The 26,421-nt window shown below is 37.9% G+C and overlaps 1 protein-coding gene across 2 annotated transcripts in view; it reads right to left on the reverse strand.

Annotated features, from left to right (window-relative positions):
- Positions 1-24,880, reverse strand: part of MID1 (midline 1) — a gene marked incomplete at both ends in the record, with an annotated part of 96,819 nt that extends 71,939 nt beyond the window's left edge. For both annotated transcript variants that reach the window (XM_080363230.1, XM_080363229.1), the window contains one exon: positions 24,221-24,880. In XM_080363230.1, coding sequence (XP_080219356.1) covers positions 24,221-24,880 — 660 coding nt within the window. The remainder of the gene's footprint in view (positions 1-24,220) is intronic.
- Positions 24,881-26,421: the final 1,541 nt, after the last annotated feature.

The raw sequence follows: 26,421 nt of genomic DNA on the forward strand, positions 1-26,421 counted from the left end.
CCCAATTTCATACACAGTCCTTTCACTCTCATATCTATAGATATCTGCAATACCTCTGTAAAGACAGGTAGTCTTCATCTTTGAATGAAGTATTTTCTTTGCAAAAGAGATTGGATTGCCTTAATTAAGAAAAACAAAAACACAACCAAAACAAAACCAAATAAACCCAACCAAACTCACGTCAAAAAACTACAAGTGTCTCTATTTGAAAGCTTATATTGGAATGGAAATTAAATCTCTGTGACCTAATAATATGCATAAGTTACAGGAGATTCTGTTACTTGTTCTGAAATTATCAAAAACTGTTGAAGTGAATTACAGCTTCAAAAGTGGATCTGTGCCCAGGCATTAGACTATATTTAATTTAAAGCTCTTTTTTTTAATTATTTTTTCCTTGCAGACTGAAGAATGGTATAGAATATCAGACAGCAGTTGATAGAAGATAAGATAATTTATTAAATATTAAGAATAAGGATGGAGGGAGAGCATAACATTTTATTTCAGTCAGTCTTAGCTTTGTTTTAAATAAATAGATGTTATTTAATCATGCATTCCCCTGTTAACATAAATAAAAATGCTTATCTCATGTTCTCTGTGACAATAAAAACCACAAAATGACTATCATTATCTTCCTGGCAATTTTTACTCTTGATCAAAGATTAACCTGATCTGATCTGCCTGTTTCCTATACTGAAATTGGAAGTTACACTGCAGCATTCACTATCTGTGAAGTGTCAAGTTTCTCTATTTGTTCCACCAGGGCATAATGCTTTAACAGACTTTTAAGATACTTCTGTCTAACATAATTAAAAATAAAACATTTTTTCAGCTTCCTTGTTTGAAATAAACATTGAAGCATTTGGTAAAGTGAGTCTGAAAACTAGATAGGAATTGAGAAACTGTTTCTCAGTTATTTGAGGCAGCATTGATTACTAGTTACAATATAAGCACAATACTCCTAATTCACTATTGATAAATAAAAAAACCCCTCGGTTCCATCTCAAGGCTTGGCAATGACTGTGGGTGAAATGAACACAATACTTTCTGTTCTCACTTTAAAAGACGGATACACTCACAGAAAGTTTGGAAGTAGTTATGGGTTTGAAGTGCTTCAAGAGAAGAAAACACAATAGAAGCGATGAAAGAACATTTGTGATGTTCTGTAGTGTCATGTTGCTTCCACTTCACACTATGGTTTCCTTTGAAGTTCCAACAATGCTTTTCTCACATCCTGCCCAAGATCCACTTGCACCTTAACTCAGAAGTTGAGATGGAGAATCTAGATTTCAAAGTCCAGAAAAAGATCAAGAGCCCATAGCTATACCTGTCGTAGTGTCCAAAATTATTTTCTATCTCCAAAATTCCCCAAGAGTGATGCTAATAATGACTGAAAAATATGATTTTCAGGTGCAATCCACTATACAATATAAAACCTGCACAATCTCTGTGATCTCCACTGCAAACTTTAATGGTGACTCACAGGAATAAAGTCACAGCTAGTACTAACAGGCTGCGCCTCTGATTTTCAGGTTGTTTATACATTTGGAACATGCTACACTCCAGCTTTGCCATGATGACTTACAAAACACAATGATGCTAGCTGTAATGCTTTAAATGGGTCCTGAACCACACAATGTTTAAGACTCAGTAATTTTTTATTTAAACTTAGGATAGCAAGAAATTTAGAAGATTAAGAAAAAAAAAAAAAGACACTTCTATTTTTATACATATATATATAACTTTCAAGTGAATCTGCTTTATGCAGCCCTACATTTAAAAATAGAATGTTCTTTTTTTTTTCCTAATGGGTCTATGTAGTTTTGTCATGTGATGGAAAACATGCCAAAGAGAAAGGGATGCTTCCAGTTTGTTGTTTATTGTACTGTTTTAAAAAAATACTGGTTGGAGGCATTCCTGGAAAATACCATTATTTAGCAATTCTGCTCAGTGCTTTGAAAAGGCAGCCCTGGACTTTATCCCATGAACCCTCACATGAGTGACACTTACTCTTGCAAGTAGCACAACTGGAGATAGCAACAGATCACCATGTGCCATATATTTCCACTCTGTGGGGCTGATACACTGTATTGTTTCTTACTGTTTATGCCTGTCCATTCTTAAGAGCTTTGAGATTACACATGCCGTCTCTAAATGTTCCATTTCAAATGGTATCACAAAATGCAGGATAATTTTTATTAGCAAGCAACATGCATTGGACTGCTCTGATCTCTTCCAGGCAGAGGTCCCATCACAGTTATCCCATCTCATGGGACCTAGGCACACTGAAAGGGCAGGTTACCCTTTAGGACAGAATAAACAGCTTCCCATTATCTTTAGCCTAGGGCAACAGATAAACACCATAATTTATGCAGTGCATGTATTTAGAAAAGTTGACTGTGTTTAAAAACATAGCCTTTTAAAAATGATCTCTTGAGTTAGCTATAATCCTGAAGGGTTCTGCATTGTACAAGTGCAGTATAAAATTGTATGTGAAATAATTATTAACCTCTGTCACTTATATATGGTAAAAGTACCAATGGATTTTTTAAAAAAACAGAGAAGACATGATCAGTGCCTTGTAAAATTTAAATCAAATAGCCAAGAGTAAATAGAACAAAGAGTAATCTGAAAGAATGTGTGTATTTTTTTTTTTCACCAAACCAAACATGAAAAAATGTATTTTACAAAAACCTAGCATTTTAAAGGTTTCCAGACATATTTTGCATGGAATGAGACAAAAGATATGTGAGAAAAATACAAAGATATTATTAGGGTTTGTAGAGGAGTTAATCAATAAATAAATAGGAGTCAGATAGCTAATTCACAATGCAAAGTTCACAGTACTTGGACATTTAATTGCTCAATTAAGCACTCAGTCAAAGCACATGGGTTTTGCTGCAGTGCATTTAAATGGCTTATACACAGTTTGACTCTACGGACATCACCTGAGACTTTATTACTCAATATGCCGACAAAACACTCAATCCCAGTAAATTTTTCATGGGTGCAGCCATCGATTCCCTGTGGTACTTGTGCAACAGTCTGCAAAGTCATCTAGGACATTTTCTGCTGATGTCAATGAGCCCTGAATCAGGCCTGCCATCACAGAATGGTGCTAATACCAACTTTGAAAGAGTAGGGTACGGAAAAAGAAGCCCACCCTTAAAAATGGATGTTAAAAACTGGATGGTACTTTGTAAGGAGTCATAATCAGAGTAGAAAGAACTAGGGTAATATTGGTTCTAATTCCCTGAACATAACCCACAGTCTTTACGGCAAGACTTAATTTGGTGATTCGGTATACATTTTTTTTAGGGAAAAAAAAAAAGTCTCTCGTTGAGTGTCACATCTATATCCACTGTGTTCATCGGTGTATTTCAGAGCTGTGAATACATTTCACACCAATACCTAAAGGGTGCAGTAGGTACTGAGTTGAGCTAGGTGTCTCCTGTTGTATTCTGACAGCACAGAAAGAAGAAAATGCAGTACCCTAGTGAATTAACTTCAGATTTGACCTACAGAGGCAGGTTTCTATGGGGTAATGTTAACTAATTCACTATAGGCTCATTTAATCCTGAGGTCTCCTGCAAATAAGGCTGCCAAATTGCAAAGGTGCCTTGTGAAATCACCTATTGTACATTAGATGCTTAACAGAGATTCTAGTGTTCATCTGCCAAGTCCCTAGACATGAAAAGCTCATGTTTTACCTCACTAAAGACCCTTTTTTTGACAGGAGAATGAGAAATGCAACAGACTGCAGGTTGCCAATAATGATAAGAGGTTTACTAAACTTGTTTTAGACATTAAATGCTAGTTTGGGGGCCTTTAGCTCTTGGGTGTTTTCTGTGACACCAAAAAAAATGTAACAAAACCACAAAATAACTTCACATAATGATACTTCCATATCTCATAAGCAGTGATTCTAATAAGGAGCAAGTTCCTGCTCCCATTTAAATCAACAGCAAGATTTGCACATACAGGACTGGTGTCTTTACACAGCTTTTATCTTTTTTTTTTTTTTATCTTAAATGTTTTCTGTGCTAATTTTCATTCCTTTCTCTCTTCCTCTCTTTCATAATTTTTTACAAAAAACATATCTGCCTTGAAATATTTGTAATTATTAAATTGCATTAAACCCAGAAATTTCATCAATTAATTTGTACATCATCAAAATAAGCAGCCCTTCACTTCAGTCAAATAGCAAATTGTAACATTCAGAGATCAATAGCTATAATGAAACCATGAATATTCTCCAGAATAAGAAGTCAATAAATAATAGGGCCTCCAAATATCTGCCTCAGAAATATCTTAAAACATATTAGAACCACGAATTTCAGAGACTTAGCAAGTATCCCATTTTTGCGTGCAGTTTCAAAGCAAAAAATGCATTAGGATACTCAAAGGATATGTATGTACTTGAAATATCAAAGTAGTTGAGTAGTATTATATTGACTTAGGAGGAAAGAATACTGTCTCACAAGGGAAAAAAGAGTCTTCAAGAGAGATAGATTTTTGTTCTTTAAAGTAGACACTAACTTATTTTGCATCTCTTATGACTCTGTGATGAGAAATAAAACAAGTAGATACAGTAACAAGTTGTGCCAGAAATTCAAATTTCTACTGAAATAGTGTTGTCAGAAGTGGAATCCACAGCAGAAAGACAGGACATATTTTCCAACCATTTTCACCATAACTGCATAGGCTACTAGTTCATGAATGAAATAAAATATAAAAAAAAGAAGAATCAAACAAAGAAATAAAAAATGAAATAAAGCACAATATCCTAGTGATAGATTTCTTTGCACCACACAGTCATTCTTTTACCTTCAAGACTAGTATAGCCAATATGCTATATAGACTTTAAATACTCGCTAGAGGTATTTCCCCTGCAGGACCACTTTTTCTAATGAAACATCAACACATGGCAAAACACAAGCAAAATAGATCACAGATCATTCCTATTATGCAAAAAAAAAAAATAAAAATCTTTGTAGATAGAAAGCTGGTGGTGGTTTTGTCTCCATCCATGTCTACCATCATGTGAATCATTCAAGGAGACAGGTTTACACAGCTTGGTTTACACAGAAGAGGACTCTGTTATTGCAGATTTCCTGATTGAAAAGCTGTGAACATTTGCTGTATATTCGATAAATCTGAGGTATTAAGAGCATATAGAACTGCTGGGGTTGCAAGGGCTATCTGGGCAGAGTGTGACCTTTCCCAGGGACACACTGAAGGCTTATTTTGCAGTTGTAAGTGAATATATAATATAACGCATGTTCAGGAATGTTGGGGTGTCCTGACAGCATCAGAATTCCTGTGCCTGGGTAAAAACCAGCATGCACATGCCTGGGTGATGGTCACTAGAAATCCCAAAGACCCTTAGGATCCCAGATTAAAAGCAGCCAAATTAGAAGTGTGCAATCCATTAGAGTTACCATCTGAAATTCTGGGCGCTCTTATAGTTTTTAAAATTTGCAGAGTCCAGAAGGATAGGACTCATCCAAGAAAACCTGAGTCTATAGAAGTTTTATTTTACCAACTCGCCAGGAATAAGAATGTGGAAAAATATGTAATAATAATGAATGCTGATGAACTTCAGCTAGCCAGAATCAGGGAACTAAAGCAGGTTTCCTGAGCCCATCTCTCTCATGAAGTCAACTTGAGCAGCATGGATAAGGTTAATAGAAAAAATCCTTCTGATCTAATGTAGAATTGACACAGAAAAGCTGTGTTGTTAGTATACAAGCTAAACTGAGCTGACAAGCTGGGTAAAAACAAGTATTATAGCTTGTTCATCATTAAGAAGCAGCATGGTGTTATTTTCCAGAAACTGATAAATGCTTTTTGCTGCCATCGGCTGTCTAACAGAATATCAGTATCTGTATTTTGCAAAAAATGTTAACTTGTTAAAACAGAAGTTTCTTCATTGGGAATAGACCTCTTGGTCACACACAATACAATGTTGCATTAGAAAAAATTTGCCTATTCTATCTTTATTCTGTGATAGAAACTTTGCAATTGTAAATTTCTGCTGAAATAGGGACTAACCAATAGAAAGTAACACTTTGGATGGGAGTCCTTGTAGAAATTAAGCTCCAATGTTTCTCAGAAGGAGAGATTCATTATGAAAGCAGTTAGTTTTAATGAAGAGAGATCAACCAAAAATTTGAACAAATCAGAAACAAAACTTTTTCCATATTGCTTATTATTTGGATAATTTTAATTCCCAGGACTGTGCTCCACAGGCTGTTTAAACAAAACTCCAAGCTTCTGGATTTTGGCTGCAACCAACATGAAAGTGCAGAAGAGAGCAGCATATTTTTGGCATTTATCGCTTGACTGTGTCCTAAAGCTATTAAAAATCAGTGGCTGGAAATCAGCCCTTTGCTGAGGCATCACAGAACTTACTTCCATTTTTTGATTGTTTTGAAAACCTTGGCATCAGAAATCTCTCTCTCCTCTGCCCCACTGGGAAACCTGGTGTTGGGTTCCACAGGACTTGGCAGCATCTCTCCTTGGCCCTTCTGCTGTTTAACCACACGCTGCCCTGGGGTTTCCGAATCAGACACACATCAAGCTTCGTGGTGTGCCTCTGATGGAAAAACCTTTGAGCAATTCAGCTCTTCTACACAGTGTGGTTTGCAAACAGCACAAGCCCCTGAGTGCTCAGAGGCTGAATTAATGCTTGAAGGGACAAGTAGCTAATAGAGGGTTTCCTAACACTGGTAGGACAGAATGGGCCATGTGCTTCAGTAAAGAAAACATGGCTGTGGTGCTCGTGCTGTGCAAAAGTGTAAAATTCTTCCTTCTTTCTCCTTCAGTTATTATTCATTTATAATGCAAAAACATGCCATTCAATAATCAGAGTAACAGCTCCTGCAAACACTGAAAAAGCTGATAGCACGGAACAAAGCTTTTTTCTTCAAAGTCTGTGGGAAGCTTCTCAACCTGTGATTTAACTTTAGGATCTGCAAAATTGCAGAAAGCAGATTCAAATATCCCTGTTCAGAGTGCCTGGCCCATTAGTGCTCTCACTAAATTACAGCTGGTCAGTTGATTAAAGATGAAAGTATCCAGCAATGACTGAAGAACCACAAAAAACCAGCTGCAACAACTGGGCCAGAATAACCCAGACTTGGAGCACTGCTCTTCAATAATAAGTATCCTGGTTAATGATCTTTGAATGTAAACAACCAGGATTAGATGCAACGCATGCAAAGGCAAGCTATGGATATGAGGAGGCAAAGATGGGGTGTTCCAAAGATAGCACAACGATCAAAACAGGCCTGACAGCAAATCCCAAACGAGGCTGTAAAACAAAAGGGCATTTTTATGGGTGGAAATTATTTGTAATATGTTATTCTCCTCACATAATAAAGAGGAAGTCTCTTTTTTCCCTTTTACTGTCCCCTTATATATTTGATTGAAACACTTCCTTCTGGTCCTCTCTGCCAAATCTCAGTATCAGAGGAAATATCAGCTCACTATTGTTAGTATATAAATTAGCTGAACTTCATCTAAGAGCACTCTATAGAACTATTGTGCCAAAAAAAAAAAAAAAAGAAAAAGAAAAAAGTCACTATTCTCTTAATGTACTGCATCTCTATTTTAAATAAACCTGCACAGAAAACAGGATTCCTTGGGAGAATTTAAAGGAGTACAAAAGGCAGCACATGGAAAGCAACCTCTGCAAGTATCTTGGCTCCACATAGACCAGACATAACCACTGTCATACTGAATATTACCTCATTCTGCACTACATAGGTCTGTGACTGTAATTGATTTTCTGGGTCGGCAGCCAAACTGAAATACTGGAACCAGAAAAGTAGCTTTGCCTCTTTGGTACTGTCCTCACCCTGGACTGGGGAAGAACAAACTTGACCTGGACTTCCCACTTTTCTAAATGCGACTGAAACTCCAGGCTCTAGGACAAGCAAACAGGAGAGTAAACATGGCCAGTGACACCTTTGCTGTTAAAGCTGTTTCAGCAGTGGTGTGAGTGTCCAGGCCATGAGCTGCGGGGGACCCTGTGGGACAAAGCTGCCAGGAGAGCAGCCTGTGGACCCCTGGGATGGCAGAGCCTGGCACCTCTGGCTGGCTGGGCACAAGAGACTCCATGCAGGGCATCAGGGACAAACTATGCTACTGTGGTTTACTGAGGAAAGAATCAGAAGTAGCAGCTCTTTCCACCCTCACGAATGAAAGATAGAAAGCACACTGAAGAGAGAAGAAAAGCCCGCTCCAAATTCCCTCTAATTTTCTCCTTGGTGACAGTGTCCTTCTGCAGAGGGATGTGTGGTTTCCAAGACTCTCATGCTAAGATAAAAATCAAATTCCATAATCCCCAATTCAATGGCTAGAAGAGGGGTGGCATGACTAGCATTTATCTCCAGGATATTTTCTTCCTCACCCCAAACTGATTCTGCAGTTCTACTCAAAAGTGAAAACAGCTTTAGGATCAAAACTCCATTTGTGATGAATTTGTGGTCACTAAAAATGTTACCCAACTCTGTTGAATAAATTGCAGGATAAGGCCAGTCTAATCCTTCCAATAAGCTCAAGATTAAGCCAGCATTTTCTCAGTGACTTTGCAGAACTTTACAGCAGCCCCATTAACCCGACCAGACAGGCCAAAACCAAAGCCATCATCCTGTAATGCTAAAAAAGTCACGGTGGAGTTGTTAAGCAACTGCTACAACAGTTTTTTGGGTATGACATGGGATAGAAGCACTCGATTGCCTTCAGCAGTTCTCAAGGTATTACATATGAAATCCAGGATAACCATAAAGCTTATTGTGAGCTGAAATAACATGGCAACAAATGATTTCAGCCTCTTGCTAAGACTGCCAGTACTCTGTCATTTGGCAAACCTCTGAGAAGACACAAATATTTGTTTTTCTAAATCTCAGACAGCTTTGAGTTTGCAAAGCTACATAAACAAATGAATTACATGAAATCCGTGACTGACCTACAAATCCCACCCTGCTTATTCCTCTTTTCACTTCCCCTTCTGGCAGTTCAAATTCAGGAGACATCAGTCTGTTGCTAGAGTAGATTTATGCTGCTGGAACATTTACCTTGAGGCCAAATGTTAGCTCTATTTTTTATTCCCATCCAAAAGAATGTTTACTGGGCAATGCTGAGCAACAGTAGGATGCAGCAGGCTCATTTTATCTTCTTGTTTTAAATCTCAGGGTAGAGAGTATCAAACCTCAAAATATAGTCTTTCTGTATGTATAAATATGTACATATATAAGAGATTCCCACCTGCTTCTGAACTCTTCGCTGTTAGTATTTTTGAATGTTCTTTCCATATCAAAGATGATCTGTGAATTTTACTGTTGAACATGTTAGTCTCTAATCTCAACATTGGATCTCTACAATGTTCTCTCTTTAGCAAATTGTTTTATTTGTTGTCATCAAAAACCTGAAATATTCCTCTTCTCCCTCCTCACTTTCAATTACTTCTGCTGGCACTGGCATCAGCTGCTGCTTCTGCAACTTTGCCAGCAACTGGTTTGCACTAAGGAATAATTAAAAAAAAATATTAAAAAGAGAAGATAATGTAAAGGACTTTGAAGATAACATGAAGGACTTTGTTGGCTTCATCTGATCAGCTGTCCTTAAGTTGCAGAGTTAGGTAGCTCCTTTGAGAACATGTAATGTTAAATATTCATGGATATCCAATTCTGAAGCCATAATACTGAATATTCATACTGGAAATACAATCCTAGGAGCTTTGCTTAGCATATAAAGGAATAGAAACATAGCTGTTAAACTGAAGTATGGTCTGAGCTGCAATATTTAATATATACTTAATTAGAATGAGCACAGTAAGGCTTATTAAACATAAACATTTAAAGGCTGAGATTTGGCCTCAATACAAATTCTTCTCTCCTGAAATTGAAATTTAATTTGGGGTCACTTTTAACACAAATTAGAAATGAAGTCTTCTTCTTGATGAGAGAGAATGACACTGGTTTTAGTTTTACAGTTTTGTAACCAAGAAAATGACTGTAGTAGTAAATTCATCGTAACTCTTGGCGGTTGAATGGCTCCTTGTTTGATGCTGAACAGCCCAAGCGAAGACAATGTTAGTGTGCTCAGCACACATTCATCACGGAAGTTTTTACAGATGTTTGAGTTGTATGTTGGATCTTCATGTGCCACCCTGAGTCCTGACAGCTCCAGAGGAGTTCATCACACATGAGGCCAACCTACCCAATGACATTGCTTTATCCCAAGTGAGGCCACTTGAGTTGTGATCAAGCATCCACACACTCACTGACAGTGTGGGGAAGGATGCTTTTGTAGGGGAGCAGGCAGGGAGGAGGAGTTTGCTCATCTGCTTTGAGGCTGTGATTCTTCTGATCCTGACAGTGGCAAAGCTGTGGCTCCTGCAGGCTCCCTTTGGTGGACTCTGTTTCCTTGTTGACCTTGTCACTGCAGAGCATGGTGGAGAATTTTTCTAATGTAACCCATCCGAGATTTCTCCTCCTGTCCTCCCCTCGCCTTCCCAATAGGCTTTCCAGCATGGCTTGGATTAGTCTTAAGCTCTTGCGGTTTCTTGTTTCAGATTTTGGTTTGGCCATTTGTCATCCTGGTTCTGTTTCTCCTCTCTCTTTTCTTAGAATGACAGAACACAGGATCACCTCTCTGGATAAGATTATAAATGGTTGCCTGTCAAATTGCCAGTAACGAGTCTCTGCCAAATTTATATTCTAAAATTCCCCGAGCAGCAATTTAATTACATTACTTTGGATACAGCACCATAGCAGCTGCATTCATTTGCTGAGGATTCATTATGGTTTATGGTGAAAACAATGGCAAATTAGCTCTGATGTGTTTTGGAATTTGCTCTTTGTTTAGTTTAGAATAGCCCTGTTTTAGTGAGCATGACTCCCAAGCCCATTTGATCCTCCAGCCTGTGAGAAAGTGGGAAGGCTCTGACATGAGTTCTTAAAAATCAGATATATCTACACCTGTTGCAGCTCAGCTATTGAAGTTCTACTAGTTTGTGGTTAAAAGGGAGTTGCCAGACAGATCCATTCCGCTATATTTCAAGGACTGCTCTAGAACTATTTCAGAAGTCATGTATAAATCAAAATGAATACATAAATAACAAAATCCTCAGTTTTGTCCATATTTTTCATGGATGAACTCTTCCCAAAGCAGAAAATATTATATCCCTACTAGAAATCTAGTAAGGCTTCTCAACAAAAGCTAAAACAAATTACTTCTATGACTGCTTTGAAGCTCAAACTTTAAGCCAAATTTGTGAAATATTTGTTCAATTTTTGTAACTGTCTGGTGGACTTACAGTAAGTTCTAAACACATACTAGAGGTTGACATGAAGCCTAATCATAGGGCAAAATTCACAGCAGGTGGGTAAAAAGCTCCAAAGACCAAATTTGTTCTCCGATCACTATTCCTAACAAAAACTGTAGCTTCCAGTCTAGTTACAAACTAGACTGGAAGCTTTTGCCAGAGCACTAACATCATGTGAGGGGTGTAACTTCTGCAGAGAATTTTTGTATGGAAAAAAGTCTTTGTACAGGCATCGTTATGGCACCACTTTTGTACCTCTGTAGTTCATTTCGCTTTGTTTGTCAATGTAGCTGTTTTTATTGGCAAAAATACTTTCTGGCTACTTAACAACATAAGGAAAAAGAAAGCTTTCTTTTTTCAAATCCTGAAAGGTTGACTCAATGTCAAAAATTCCATCCGTACATCTTAACAGTGCTCTGTGGGGATAAAGAGAACAACCCTTAGCAGAGCTGGACACAGAGAAGTTGCTATATCCACTTTTTATGCACAGTTAGGGGCTGTAGATGGAATTGCTCTTCCTTGCTTAGGATAATAATTTTCTTCCCTGTCCTGCTCTGTAAGATCCTCATCTTTACTGTGTGCCAGAACCAGAGTAGGTCTGAACTGTCACTGAGTCATTTCAACTTGATAGACATCCAGAAAATTAGTCACTTAACATGCATAGTTGTTTTTTTAGTGACCTTGAGAGCTGTTATAGATCAGGGTGAGAATGTACAGGCATGGCTCAGATGCTGAGGATGAAGTAGGGATACACTGCTACAGGAGAGGGAAAACGGTGGACCCACAGAATCTATCCATTAAATTGATTTGGCTGCTGGGAAATTGTATTTTAGACACCTGACTTGTACATCTACTATCAGCATCTAGCGCAGCAGTCTTCCTAGACTACATCAGAGAGAACGATGTAACAGGATGCACCAGTTTTTGGCAGCAGCAGACTTGTTAAATTGGTTCAGTGATCCCATAATGTATTCTCAGTGCTAGAAGTATAAACAAGAAAAAACCCAAATAATCAAAAATAAGTGCCTAATAAATAATTAAAAAATCCAATAATATTTGCTGAAGCAATGTGGAGTTATGCTGGTATGCCTGAGGCCAGAATTTGATATATGCTGTAAATATAATATGAAGCAAAAGTAGTAATAAGGCAAACTTTTTAAGACTGAACAGGAGGCCTTTCACTCAAACCACCAAGATATTACTGCTTTACAGCACTAGAAACCAATTACATGAATTCTGACTCTTAAGCAGAAATACTCAAATTATGTACATAGTATGTAAAAGAATAAAACCTCAAAGCTTCAAAACATTTCTCTTCTACCTGGCATGCCTTGTTTAAAGTGTCTTCCCATTACTGAAGCATCTAGCTACACTCCAGAGTTTCTGACAGACTTTCCCTACAAATTTTTCTGTAGAAATGAGTCCGAGAGAGCAGCGCTGAGACAAGCAGCTTCCAAGATCGGATATTTGCCTGACCTTACAGATCTCCTCAGGAAGGAAACATGTTCCTCCAAGGAAAACATGTGACAGCAGATTCAGAGCCCATTCTGCAAGCAGGAGTCATTCAATGAGGCACTCTGCTCTTGAACTTCAGGGTGAAATGAGCTTCCTACCATACTTAGAAAATATCAGGAAAAAACAGAACAAAGCAAAGCAAAACAAAACTATTAAAAAACCCAAACCAAACAAATCACCATAAAAAACAAGCATCCTCCCCTTTACTTTTCTGTTGTGTTTCTTCTTGCAGTGACAGTTCAATTGTTATACTATAAGCAGAGTAATTCCAAAATAAGCTCTCTCACATCTGAATTTGTAACTTGTGACAATCATTTACAAGTAACCCAACAATTTACCTGCACCCTTACATTGCAAACACTCAACTCTGCACACAATAGAGGCAACAATTAGGCTAAAATAGTTTCCTAATTTATTCAAAATTATTTTGATGTTGTATACAATAAAATCCAAAGCCTTCACTGACTTTAACAGTGCTGAAATTAAGCATTATGAGATTTAAGAGCACAACTCCAAATCAGGCTTGTTTGCTTGTTTTGTTGTTTGTTTGATTTTTTTCCTAATGAGTAGTAGTGATTTATTTGACAGACAAATTACATTGCTTTCAAGTGTGAACGTGCAAACTGATTTAGACAGAGCAAGAATCTATTTAAAACTGCTCAAAATTTAGACTTCATTTAAGTGTTTTGCAGGTATTCAGAAAAATGTTTTATTAGCTTATCACCATCTTTACCAAGCCTCTTTTAACAAAAGACATGAGAAGAAAATTATTAATTTAAAAGAGGTGGTATTACTTAGAGTAATTCACTGTATGTTCAGACAAAGGCTTTCAATTTGTATAAACATCGACAAAGCTGGAAGTAATCAAGTAAATTAAAGGGGTAAAAAAAAAGTTCCCCTGATAATATTCTTAGCCAAAAAGAACTATAGTAATTCATAGCATCCCGCTTCCATAAGAATTTCTGTGCATTGAAATTTTAGGAGAGCTGGAGAACATGTCTACCAAGTCTGAAAAAAAAAAAGCTAATTCAGCAGAGAGAAAGACAATGTGAAAACCACAAAACAGTTTCATGGTTGCTGCTCTAATTGGTGGATCTGAATGGAAAGGTCACTTTTTCCTCAAGAGTGATCATAAGAAATGCTCAAAAGAGGGTGAAAACCTCATCATATGCCTAATATAATGCCCCTTACCCCCGCAAGATGCAGCATATTTTTAAGTTGAAGGTTGTAATCAAATGCAGAAGGGACAATAACATCTGCCCATATTTAAGGTACGTGAAAAAAAAAAAGAAAAAGATTGCATCATCCTATAAATTTCATGCAAAGTTTGCACAGCCTCATCAGACACCTTGAGCAGCTCCTTTCCCTAAATGAGTACGAATCACCCTATGGGATGAACAACGGCCTCAATGCAGGGGCTCTCTCACATGGCAGAGTTTTCAGTGTACTGATGGATTTTAACCCTCAGTGCTTGTCTTCCAACAGCAAGGACTCACAGAGAAGCAAGCGGCACTCAGTCCCGCAAAGCTGAATAACACCCTGAGCAACAGGAGGGCCCCAGCATTGGCAGGACCATCCTGGAGTGACCCGCTGCCTCAGCAGCCGCCAGCATCTGTGTACATGGGGGAAGCAGGAGCCATAGGAAAGACCATAAAGTGACCAAGAGGTCCATGTCTACTGGAAAAACACAAGGGCTTTCTTTACCAAGCATTCAACTCTACCAGTCTCTTGCATATCTGCACATATATTTTTCCCCTTTTATAGGTTACAGAATATAGTTAGGTTTGCTATACTAGCAAAGACATTTAAAATATCTAGTTTTGTACTGACAATTTCTTATTTTTTTGAACTGATAATGTCAATCAAATATTTGTAATATTTTAATAGTTCCTTCAATTATTCCTTTGAAGGGTTTTCTTGCACATATGTGTTTAGACTTCGGGCCACAAATAAAACATTATAGATACCTACTCAGCTGACCTATCATTCATACACTGATCAGTATGTTTTCTTCTCTTTGGTAACTTAATATGAAGACAGATATTGCTCCAGTTCAGTTTGGATGAGTTATATTCCCCATACGCTGCTGGCTTAATCTGGAAATAGAGTTTGTACACACTGTCATTAACTACAGCCTAATGAGTCTCCTTAATGCTTCTACCACGAGACACATGTGTTGTGAATAGCTGCCTGTCTTCAATCTCTTTTAACATTTGGCTGCATCATAGCAAATAATAAAACTCGGGTGCACAGCCTCGTATTTCAAAACAACCAGTACAACTCCAGAAGTGCAGAGATGAGTTTCAGTGGTGAGGCTACTGTAATGCAGGAGCCCACAGCAACTGCGAGCTGGCAAAGCAGAGTGCCAGGGGACACAACCGTCCTGAAAACCAGAACAACATTAATCCATATAACTAATACAGCAATGCAAGTTCTCTTTTACTTTGTCAAAGGATGTTTTAGCTTTTCTGATAGTTAATGAAAGACGATGGTGTTTTTTGTTTTTTTTTTGTTTTGTTTTGTTTTGTTTTCTTACCTTTAACTAATTTTACCTATCTTCTGGATGTAGATATGGAAAATTTCTCTGACATTCTAATGTGTTACAAGCTTGAAATGACATTGTTATTCACAGACAGCATGAAATCTCAATGTGAATTGCATGAGAAAAACAGGAGAGTTTGGCAAGTCATAAAAGTATCCATATATATCCAAACAAAATTCAAAGAAAAGACAAAAACTGGATAATTTTTATCAGGGAATAACTTTTTTTTTTTTCAGTTTTCAGCAGCAGCTTCAAATTAATCATTACTTCCTCCAGCTCTGATACTCTGAGCATGGTAAGATTTTTTCCAGTGTGATCTACCATCAGAAATGATCCAGCTTATTTGTAGCTGAACAGTTTAGCTTCTGAGGCAAAAGTGCAAGCTTAATACCATTAAAGTATGTATTTAAATATGTGTATGCATTATAGGTGGAATTACAGGAAATGAAACAGAAAAAAAATGCTTATAATTTTAGGCATAGCCCTGAAGAAGAGGTATATTAGTGATCTCATCCTTACAATAGTCCTGGGACTCAAAAGCTCCATCCCCAGGACCAGCCATCTACAGGACCATACTCCTGACTATGAACTCATTGCTTGCCCCTTTTTCTCTTCCCTTTCCAGTTTTCAGCTCTCACAATCTCTTGAGGCTCTTTCAGAGACAGGTGTATATGCAAACACACAGGTGCTAGCAGGTGGCACATAATTTTCTAAATTTTGCAGTGCAATTCTAGCTATGACAAAGTCTCACATCTTGGCGACTGGGGACAGCTGAAAGTGGGTTGGTCAGCTCTAACTGGGGGGGACATATACGGTAGAGGCAACACAGAGCTCCAGTCCCTTGAGCACTTTCATCCGAGGCATTAAAACAACCCTGCACGTGCTCCCCTTCCACAGTTTTAAATTGGGATATTGCATAGAACCAACACTGCACACAAAGGAGAAATTTGTAAACTAAGTGATTCCATTCCATTCTACAGAAATTAAAAAAGAAAAGGTTATCATTGAAAGCAATCCTGCTGGTACCATCAAGGCACTCCATCAAGAAAGTCAGTGATATATTACTCATTAGCTTCCCAATAGGTTCTAAACATTTTACTGATGAAGACAATTTATACTGTAAGAGGGCAGGAATTGGTTAAGTAAGCATTTACAGAAGGTCTAGGAATAACTCAGTATAGTCATAGAATGATAAAATCACCTAATTTTCCATTTTATTTCCCGCTTCTTCATTTTTCACTGACTCTAGGTAACTGGAAAATAGAACAGGCTCTATCTGATTTGTGGGAGTGCATTATGAGACGTGAAAGCTGTGAGGGGCAGGAATCCCTTTACCCGACATCTTCGTTATAGGTGCTGGCTCTTGAGAGCAACAGTGTCCTTCCCAGCAAAAGAATTCCTGTGTGGAGGGTCAAGGGTTGCCAAGGGACATAAAGGGCTGGATGGCTGGTTTTGGGGACAGGTAAACATGGTGGGGAGAAAGACGGAACACACAGTCTTAACACTCATACCAGGCTCTGAGGCCAAAGTGTGCTTTAGCAACTCAACACGGCTTTCCAATCCATGACCTTCTGGAAGAGATTACATGGACTATTCAGGCTTTCCAGATTAGGCACCATATTGGTATGAGACCCTTTGTACAGATTCAGAGGGCTGAGGATACGTAAAAATATTATCATTTTGCTAGGAAGTGTACACGTTGCTGAAAAAAAGAAAGCCAAAGAAAATCGTAATAGATGTAGTCTTGTAAAGCCTGAAATGGAAAATAGTGTGCTGGGACGATGGCTGTATTTGTGTTTTAAGATCAGACAATATGAAAAAAAGTAAAATAAGTCATGAAAATTGTTCAACATAAAATAAAGAACTAAAATGCTTTAATCATGCTCCTATGATTGTATGTCATTACAGGACAGAGCTAAAGTGATTTAAATGTCTCTTCACAGAGTAATTTAAGATATTAAATAAAAGCCTGAGAGAAATCTGAATATTGAGTGTTCTGCAGTGCTTGTTTGTGTGATAATTTCATTCAGGTTTTGGGGTGGGTTTTGCTTGTTTAAAGCAAATTATTAACCACCTTCACCTTTGTCTGAAAATCTATTTGCTGTCACATTGTTTTTTAAAGTATTTGCATTAAGATAAGGTTATACCTTAAAATCAGTTCAGAATATACCTGCCTAACAAATAGAGCAACATATTCATACCCTTCTGCATATGTCTCAGTGCCACTGAAGAGTTTTAGCCTACTGTCCATGGGTTTTTTTAGTCACAACCTCCAACTAGCTTTACCATTCCCCAGTAAAGCACTAAAAGAATTAGATTACTCATTCAATTTATCAGTTATGAGAAGATGTACTGTTGTGCTAAAACTCTTAAGTGTTCTGCCTTTGAAAGGTCACTCATTTGTAACTTTTCCTGTCACCAACCCTATCCTTGTTACTCCGGTAAACAGTCATTACATTTCCTAAACAAATGGTCAGTCTATGCCTAGTGTTCTAAAACAGCTTGTTATTCGCCCTTACCCTCATCTATTTACTTCATTTCCATTTTAATTGTTTGTTTGTTTTTTAAATTGCTTTATTATTTATCATTTAAACAGAAATTCTCCTTCTGAGGAAGTCTATGTCATGCATGACATTCCAACATCAAATTTCGAGCATCATATTCCACCAACAACTTTCAAGCATCATTTTATCTAAAAACTCATAAGCAACAAAGTGTCAGTCAAGAGGTCATTACAATAAGCACATTTAGAGCTAGAACACGGACTTAAGGTCTGTTATCTGAACATTTTGGACCAACTCCATGGAAAATGATGAAAATATCTTTTAATTAATTCCCAGTTTGGCTCCCCTGGAAACCAAAGTCATGAAAACAAAGATAATAGTGCAGTACTGCTCACAATCTTACTTAATTCTTGTGTTCTTCCTGAATAGACTACGCCTTCGACACCATCATTTCCACTAAAAATTGAAGGAAATAAGTAGTATGCGAACACCTTTTAAAGACTTGCCAGCTGTTAAATTTGTGAAGGTGAGTTTAAAAAAACTGACTTGTGCTATCTAATAATTTATATATTATTTAATTATTTCATTAGAAACAATATCATGATACTTATAAATACTGTAAAGTCATAGTTCATTATATACAGCTGTAAATACAATGAATTTTGAACTACACTAAAACAGTCTAAAATTTTCAAAAAAGGAAAAAAAAAAAAAGCCAAATCAAACAAGCCCTCAAAAAAGGACTGATGTTATTATTAATATTTGTGCATTAACATTTTCTATAATCCTTCTAGACTTCGCCAAAGAAATACAAGATGGAGGAAACTGAGCCACTTGAGATAACACTAGACTAAAGAGAGAATGTTCTAAAGTCTGCCTTTATATTTATATGCTACATAATAAAATAAGTGTAGCTGGAAAACAGATGCAGTAAAATAGTTCATTTCTATATCAATCTTCTTCCATGCAACAACGTAATATTTTTGTATCTTTGCAAATAATGAAGCACAGCCACTTAGTTACATTTTCGCATGTATTTCTGGGCTAAGTAATATCAGATAATAGTCTATACTAAGAGATGTGACCATTCATCATTTTAATTTCATAAAAAATAACACACTGAAATATCTGTCAAGAAGTATTTAATCTAATAAAAAATCTAATACTAATATTAAGCTGCATCTAATCTAAAAATAATCTAGTAATAATGAAAGTCCACAAGCTCCACATTTTCAGATTGGATTATCGTGTTTTAACGATATGCTAAACCTGCATAACTGGCACTATAGAAAGTAACTTTCTACACTTTGAATCTATTAAGTACCATGTAAAGGAAAGTGCCACTTATCTAAATGTTTAATAACACGTCACTATAACACCGAAATACTATGTCTTTACCTATCAGTCAGATTTTTTTTTAGTTAAATAATTTCCCTTAAATAGGAAGTTAGTAAAGTTAGGGGTAAACAAGGAAACTACAAATTTAGATGTGAAATACTCAACTACTAAAAAACGCTATATGTATGGAATGTTAAAAATGGATATCAAGTAAAACTATTAACATGTAGTTCATATGTGTAAGTGACCCAATATATTTTAACTGACCTACACATATATATGAAACTGTATATACTTACTTAAAGTATAGGCACATGTGTATTTATTTAAATTCAAGATTCTAGATACTAGTGAGCTTACACATTACTAGAAATTACATGTATTTCTATGCTAGTCAAACAAGTCTACATACACATACAGACAAACATATGCAGTATTGCCTTTATATACTAACACAAGCACTATAAATACGTCCATAAAATGTGTATAGACACACATTTAGATGTATGCGCATAATATATTTATATGCAAGTCCAGAAACCAATGTTTCCAGTTTGTCAACCCCACTGTTTGCACAAGTATAAATTTATAAGTGCTGGGCTGTTATGGTATCACTGTATGTGCAAGTACAATATAATGTCAAGTAAAAATAGTTGGAAAGCTTCAACACATATTTTGCCAGTATCTCTACAAAGACTTTTCAGTATGAAAAATTTTAAAATTCATAATACACATAGCAGGAAAGCAGAAGTTTTTGCACTCTATTTGTAGAAGTTTTGGCCTTGACAGAGTCTCCTACTTTTAAACAGTCAAAGTAGGCTTATAAGGGCTGAATGCAATTTTCCTTACATGGAAACAGTTTGTGGCTGCTTCCCACCAAAAAATTATTTGTGAATAATTGAATTGACACACTGTAGAAAACCAATCCTTGCATCCTGAATCAACAACGTAGGGAAGATAGATGTGTATGAATTCTGCCACTGAAACTAGGTGAAAGCCGCACAAACAAGAAGCTCCCTTTTGTTCCTGGAATTACTGAGTGCCATTCAGAGGATGGCCCTGCCTTGGTAAACATGCCCAATACACGTCAGCACTAATAAGATTCAAACAAAAACATGGAGAACCACAGCTAACCTACAGCAGTTCCATTCAACAAAAGGTGCTTGACTAAGCACCACAAAAATTGTGCCAAAATTTGGCAAGAATATATGTGTCAGTGGTCAGATTCTCAGTAAATGTGAAGGTGAATAAAAACATTGGTTTCAATAGAGTTGTACTGGCTTTAAATAATTAAAAAATATGGCTTACTGTCTATTTTGTCTTTTGTTACACCCTTTCATGGCTTTTTGTTGATATTTAATGAGTGACATCTTTCCATCCACACCTTGCAACTTCTCCCCAAAATATTCTCTCTTGTTCAATATAAATTTTATATTTTAATTTTTCTTATCACTTTCTAGAGTATAAATACATCTATAGAACAATGGTAATTTTATGAATTTTCTCCAAAAAAAATGAACATATTTTTCACTTGTCTTTTCCTTTCCATTAAAACAATAAAAAAAGCAAAGAATCAATATCAAAAGTATCAAGCCATATATATTTTCTTTGAGGTAATATGGTGGACTAACCATAAGCATTTGTATCATCTATTTCTAAAGGTCTCGTTGTTTATGTAGCTTTTTTTTTTTTTTTCCTAATTTATACTACAATTTTGACCACCACCTCATAAATTCTGCGCTTCACCAGAATATTTCGTGTTCTCTGTCATGGTCATGGTTTACCATTTTTCCATTTTCAATATGCATCTGTCTATGATCTACTTAAAAAAAGTCCAACACCACATAAATAAACACTAAAACAACTATAAGCATGAAGCTCTCTCATGTGGTCATGTAACTAAGCAAGAAATTGCTCCTCTTGGAAGAAAACAAATGCTCTCACTCCCTCCAACCCAGTACAAGTTGAGAAAGAAAAGCACCAGTACAAGCAGTAGTTGCTAAGGGAAAATACTTTCTCATTTTCCAGTGTCCACAATTGCTGTTACATTGACTGTTAAAGACACTTCAGCATAGAAGCCTCTGTTGGACAAGTGTACAGAACTCCTAATTAAGAGGTTTCATTTTTGCCACAAAAGGAGCTAGATTGTAATGGCATCTTTTGTCCTATGCTTAATGAAGGATGATATATTGTTTAAATAATTAGTAACACCACTGGAAGAGAATGCAAGTAATTAGCATAGCTTGACACCCAGAGCAACACCAGTTGCTGTTGTTAGCACTAACAATGTGTCGATTTAAAAAGAAAACCACAAGAAAGAGAGTCACTTGAAGCGGTTTTGCGTTTCTTTTTTAAAGATACAATTAACCACTCAGTTTTGAATGAATCCACTATAATACTGGCTACTGCATGCTCATTCTTTCAGAATTTTTTTAAAGATGTGGGTAGCCTATCTAGCAAACCCCACATATTTTAAAAACCCACAGCAGCAATACAGCAAGCAACAACCTGTCCTTTCAGGTAGGGATTTTCTAATCCCCTTCATCATTGAATTTGCCAATGGCACATGCATATTAGCTGTAAGTTAACAAAGGCTATCTAAAAGTTCATGCCTAAGATTTACATTAGCAGCATGACCAGCGACTCAAGAGGTCATATCATTGTTTATGATGGAGGAGACCTGAACATTAAAATGGACCTGAAATTCTTGTCTCTCAGCAACTAAATGCTGGTATGAATGGGTATCATTCCTTTACTCCTGAGAGATAGATGCCCATCTATGGTACAGAAAATCTCATTCTCAGAGTTTGATGTATAAACCAGCACAAATTTCTGAGATGGAAGAGGCAATGAGGACATAGTTTTCAGGTTACCTTCTTATAAACAGAGAATGGATACTGCATCTGGATGGAAACCACCTAGCCTACTGTTCCTGGGCTCAGAGTATAAACATGTCAGAATCATTGGCATAATTGGCATGACCGATGTAATCACTGGCCTTAGAAAATGGAAGTAAGTTGTCTTATGACAAAGGGGATAGGAGCTTCATTTCATGTAGGTTAATAATTATCTGTACAAAGTACTTTTAGATAGTTTGAGTATAAAAAAGTCCATATTTAAAAAAAAAAAAATTATACAGATATTACAAACAATGGTAGAAGTTGTCATTATAAGAAGAGATATTTGACACAGACCTCCGGTAATCATTGAATTAGTACTTGAACTACTCCTCAAAGTGGCTGGCAAAAGGTACTTTATTAGGCTTCTGCCAAGCTAGCTAAATTATGTAACATCTAACATCAACATTGCTTGCCTGTCTGAGGTACCCATTCAGAGTTTGCTTAGGCATATTGGCACAGAAATACATCTAGGTATACCAACACTAAGAAATATTTAACATTCATTGACATCCTCAAAAATATACGTATCTAGTACTTAATTCCAAGGGTATTTCTTGTTAAGTAGTACATTCCTACTTGTATAAAGTTGGTAAGCAATACAATCATTCAATCACCATTACCTTACTAAATAGTAGCACCTGTTAACAATATAAACCCAGTAGACTATCGAAAAGTACAGCAAGTCCAGGCACCTTCTATTCACATTTATAGTGCGTGCCCCATTTTATCAATGGCTAAACTCTAACAAAATAACAAAGCAGTTTAAAAAAACAATCAAACAAAACCAACCAAACAACCAAACAAAAAAACCCACAAAAAACCCAAACTCCTCCTTAATAAATAAAAAAGTCTTTAGTCGATTAAAGGAAGCCATGAAGCCTAGGTATTGTCTCTCGTTATGCTAAAATAATCATAGAATACGATCTGCATGTTTGTACGTACATAGAGGCACAAAATCCACACAGCAAGTGTATGCAGATTTCAACTGCGCCCACATAAAATTATCATGTGCAACCACATATTTTTGCCTGAAAGTATCTAAGGAAACACTTCCAGTTAGTTAAACCTATTAATTCAGTTTCTTTTTCGGCCTCTGAAATGCTGAGTAAGAAGGCTGACAAATAAGCTTTACCCTCTGCGTTTGTGGTTTCTCTATTGCAGCCCATCTTCAGAAAATATTTCCTGTCAGCCACACACAGGAACACTCAGACCCTCCGAAGGGAGTGGGTGCAGGAAAGTGTGGGTGTCTAATTCCTCTCTTTGCTCTGCAGCAGCACCTAAATTGGCGTGAGAGGAACATGCACCCATGTGGGCGGGAGTTCAGTGGGAACTCCGCCAGCAGCCTGGAGAGCTTCCTTAGCACCCTGAGACCTGGCTGCCCACTGCCACCCCACCCAGGGCATCCTGCATGGCACCAGCAGCCTGCTGGAGCTATCTGGCTACCTGGCAGGACACGTACCAGGAGCTCGCCGAACCATGGGAATGCCACAAGAAGCTCAGAAAGAATTTTGAATTTGTTTTCAGGACTACTGCCTGTGAGCTGAGGAGGGAGGCAGAGCGGGAAGAGCTGAGCTGGCATTTGGTTTCCCTGGCTGGCCGGGCAGATGGCATCCCTGAAGCCGGCACAGATTAATGCATCTTCTTTTAGCAGCGATGCAAAGGGCTTTTCACAATGAAAGCAACCAAATGAAAAATATTCAACAGCAGAGCATACGCAAAGAATGCCTGACATTTGAATCAACGCCTGTGTCTGTGCAGTCAGCACTAAACCTTGTCAGCTGCCACAAATAAAGCTGTAGGGAGATAAAAAAAATCAGCTAAATAGTAGTATATGCTGCATATTCCTTATGACAGCTATAGAGAAATCAAAGCACAACTGAGGACTCTTTCTTTAAGCATCATCTGACATCTTTTCAATGGTGATGAGCAAGTGCTCATATAGATCTGCATGTGTATCTCATCCGATTAGAGACCGTGTACCTACCTTTCCCAACCTCCGCCCAAAAGAAAAATTTAGCACAGAACCCAAGGGCACTTTCCTTCCCAACCACAGGCTGCTTGGCTAGAAAGGCCAGTAAGTAGCACTAACCTTTAGCTTGTCATAGCGCTCACTTAAAGCTGCCACTTGATGGTCACGGTGTCGCCCAACCAGTTTACACAAGGCACAAATTAACTGGTCGTCAGTCACACAGTACATGTTAACTTTCTCATCCTCATGCTCCAAGCACATTAATCCTCTGATGTGAGAGTCTGGGATGGGCTCAATGAGCCGGTGGCCAGTGAACGGCTTCTTGTTGGGGTGAGTGGCTTTCAGGCAGTCCTCGCAGTAGGACACCTCGCAGGTAACACAGGTTTTCACCGCCTCCTGAGCAGGGTCCTGATCGCAGAACTGGCAGAGCACCTTCTCGCAGGACGACATGCTGTTGCTATCGAACGCCCGCTCCCGGCGGGTCTCGCTGGGGGAATTGGGCCCACTGACCGAAGCTTTCTGGAACCTGTCGATGATGTTCTGCAGGGTGACGTTGCGCTTGAGCCCGTCTAGTCCACGCTGGCTGAGGGTGATGACATAACGGCAGGTCGGGCACTGGAAGGCGGTGATAGACTCCACCGGCTCGTTGGTGGCGCAGTGGGAGACCAGGATGCGGTGCGCGCAGTTGAAGCAGAGGCTGTGAGCGCAAGGCAGCAGCAGCGGGTCTTCAAACAGCTCCAGACAGATAGGGCAGGTCAGTTCCGACTCCAGTGTTTCCATCTTCAGGCAAAGCTTTCCTGTGGCGTCAGCGAAATCCAGGGAAGCTGATCAGCTATCTGGAAACACACGTAAAATTCGATTAGGCGAGAGAGTACATGAGGGGTCAGCCATGGGGGGTTGTCAACTTTCGCCACTGCTCCCGGGGCTATCAATCCACCACGCCAGGCAGGAGGGCAATCTAAAGTTTTGAACCTGCACACATCAAGGTATTTAAAACTGGGCTGTTTTATTTTTTGTCTTGCCTCTCTTCACTTAAGAATGCAAAGCAAATGCTCCTTCTTAATTTCTTTCTCTTTTTTTTCTCTCTCATGCAACAGAGGAAAGCAGCAGATGTTTCTGTGCATTATTAAAACCCCAAATTATAGCCTTCAAATAGTCTGTTACAGGAAAATTAGATTTCTTCTGCAGATCCTGCTTTTAAAACTTAAAAAAAAACCTCTTCAACTTAATATAACACTGCGCAAAGATTAGTCTAGAGTATTATAACTGATAACCTTAAATCTCTCACTGCTGTTACAAATAACAGTTTTTTTAACAGATTGAAAATTTCATTTGATGTTATAGCATTAGTACAGCATGTAAAGTATGTCTGTGTAAATATATATTTAAGTATACACAGGGAATAACATTTCTAGGAAAGCATGTAATAGTTTGCATATATATCATATACCAAAATACTCCTGTGTATTTCTAGAACATGTGTCTTTATTTACATATACTGGTATTTTTGTGCATGTGTACGTGTACACATATGCACAAATATATATCACATGCATATTTGCAGAAAGATACATATAGACAGAGGATCACACAGTGCTGTAACTGAAATGACTAAAGGAAGACAAATGAAGTAGGTGATTAAGAATAGTTAAGCCCAAATTTCTCATGAACCTAACCTACAGTACAAGAAGAGCCTCTAGAGAGTAAGACAGGTAAGATGTGTGATTTGCTAGGGGGTTTGTGTGTGTGTGCTTGCACTTTTATGTGAGTACTCTCTATTGCTAATATGGATGAACTACTGCTTATTTTAGTGGCCTAATTAATCACCTGAAGTGGATTAGGAATCAATGACTTTTAAACAGAGGGCAAGGGATTTTCTGGAGGATGCAGCAGTACACCCCCATCAGAGATCAACTGAAACTTCATTTTGTTTCCTTTCCTGTGCTCAGCGTTACAGAGAGTGGTTTTGAAAGAGTCGCCCTACGCAGCTCTCCCTGCCTAAGCTCCTGTCAAGGGCCCGTCGCTGCCACAAACAGACAGGTCAGTGAAGCAGAAGCAAAAGCTATGCTTCACACTCACAGAGCTGTACCTCTTCACAGTACAATCTATTTAAGCTTTGTTGCTCATAACTGGGGATGGTTTCAGATGGCACAGCTGCATCGTCTTTACACTGTAAAGTCATTGTTTGGTTGTGTGAACTCTTGCCTCGTCCCCTGGCCAGGGAAAAGAAGGGATGGACAAGAATCCCCCACAAAGGAACCTTGGTTCATTAAGGGTGAGGAGAGCTCAGGGCTCATTAGCAGCCTTGGGAACCAAGCGTG

Source organism: Nesoenas mayeri, assembly GCF_963082525.1.
Source record: "Nesoenas mayeri genome assembly, chromosome: 1".
NCBI classification, from domain to species: Eukaryota; Metazoa; Chordata; class Aves; order Columbiformes; family Columbidae; genus Nesoenas; species Nesoenas mayeri.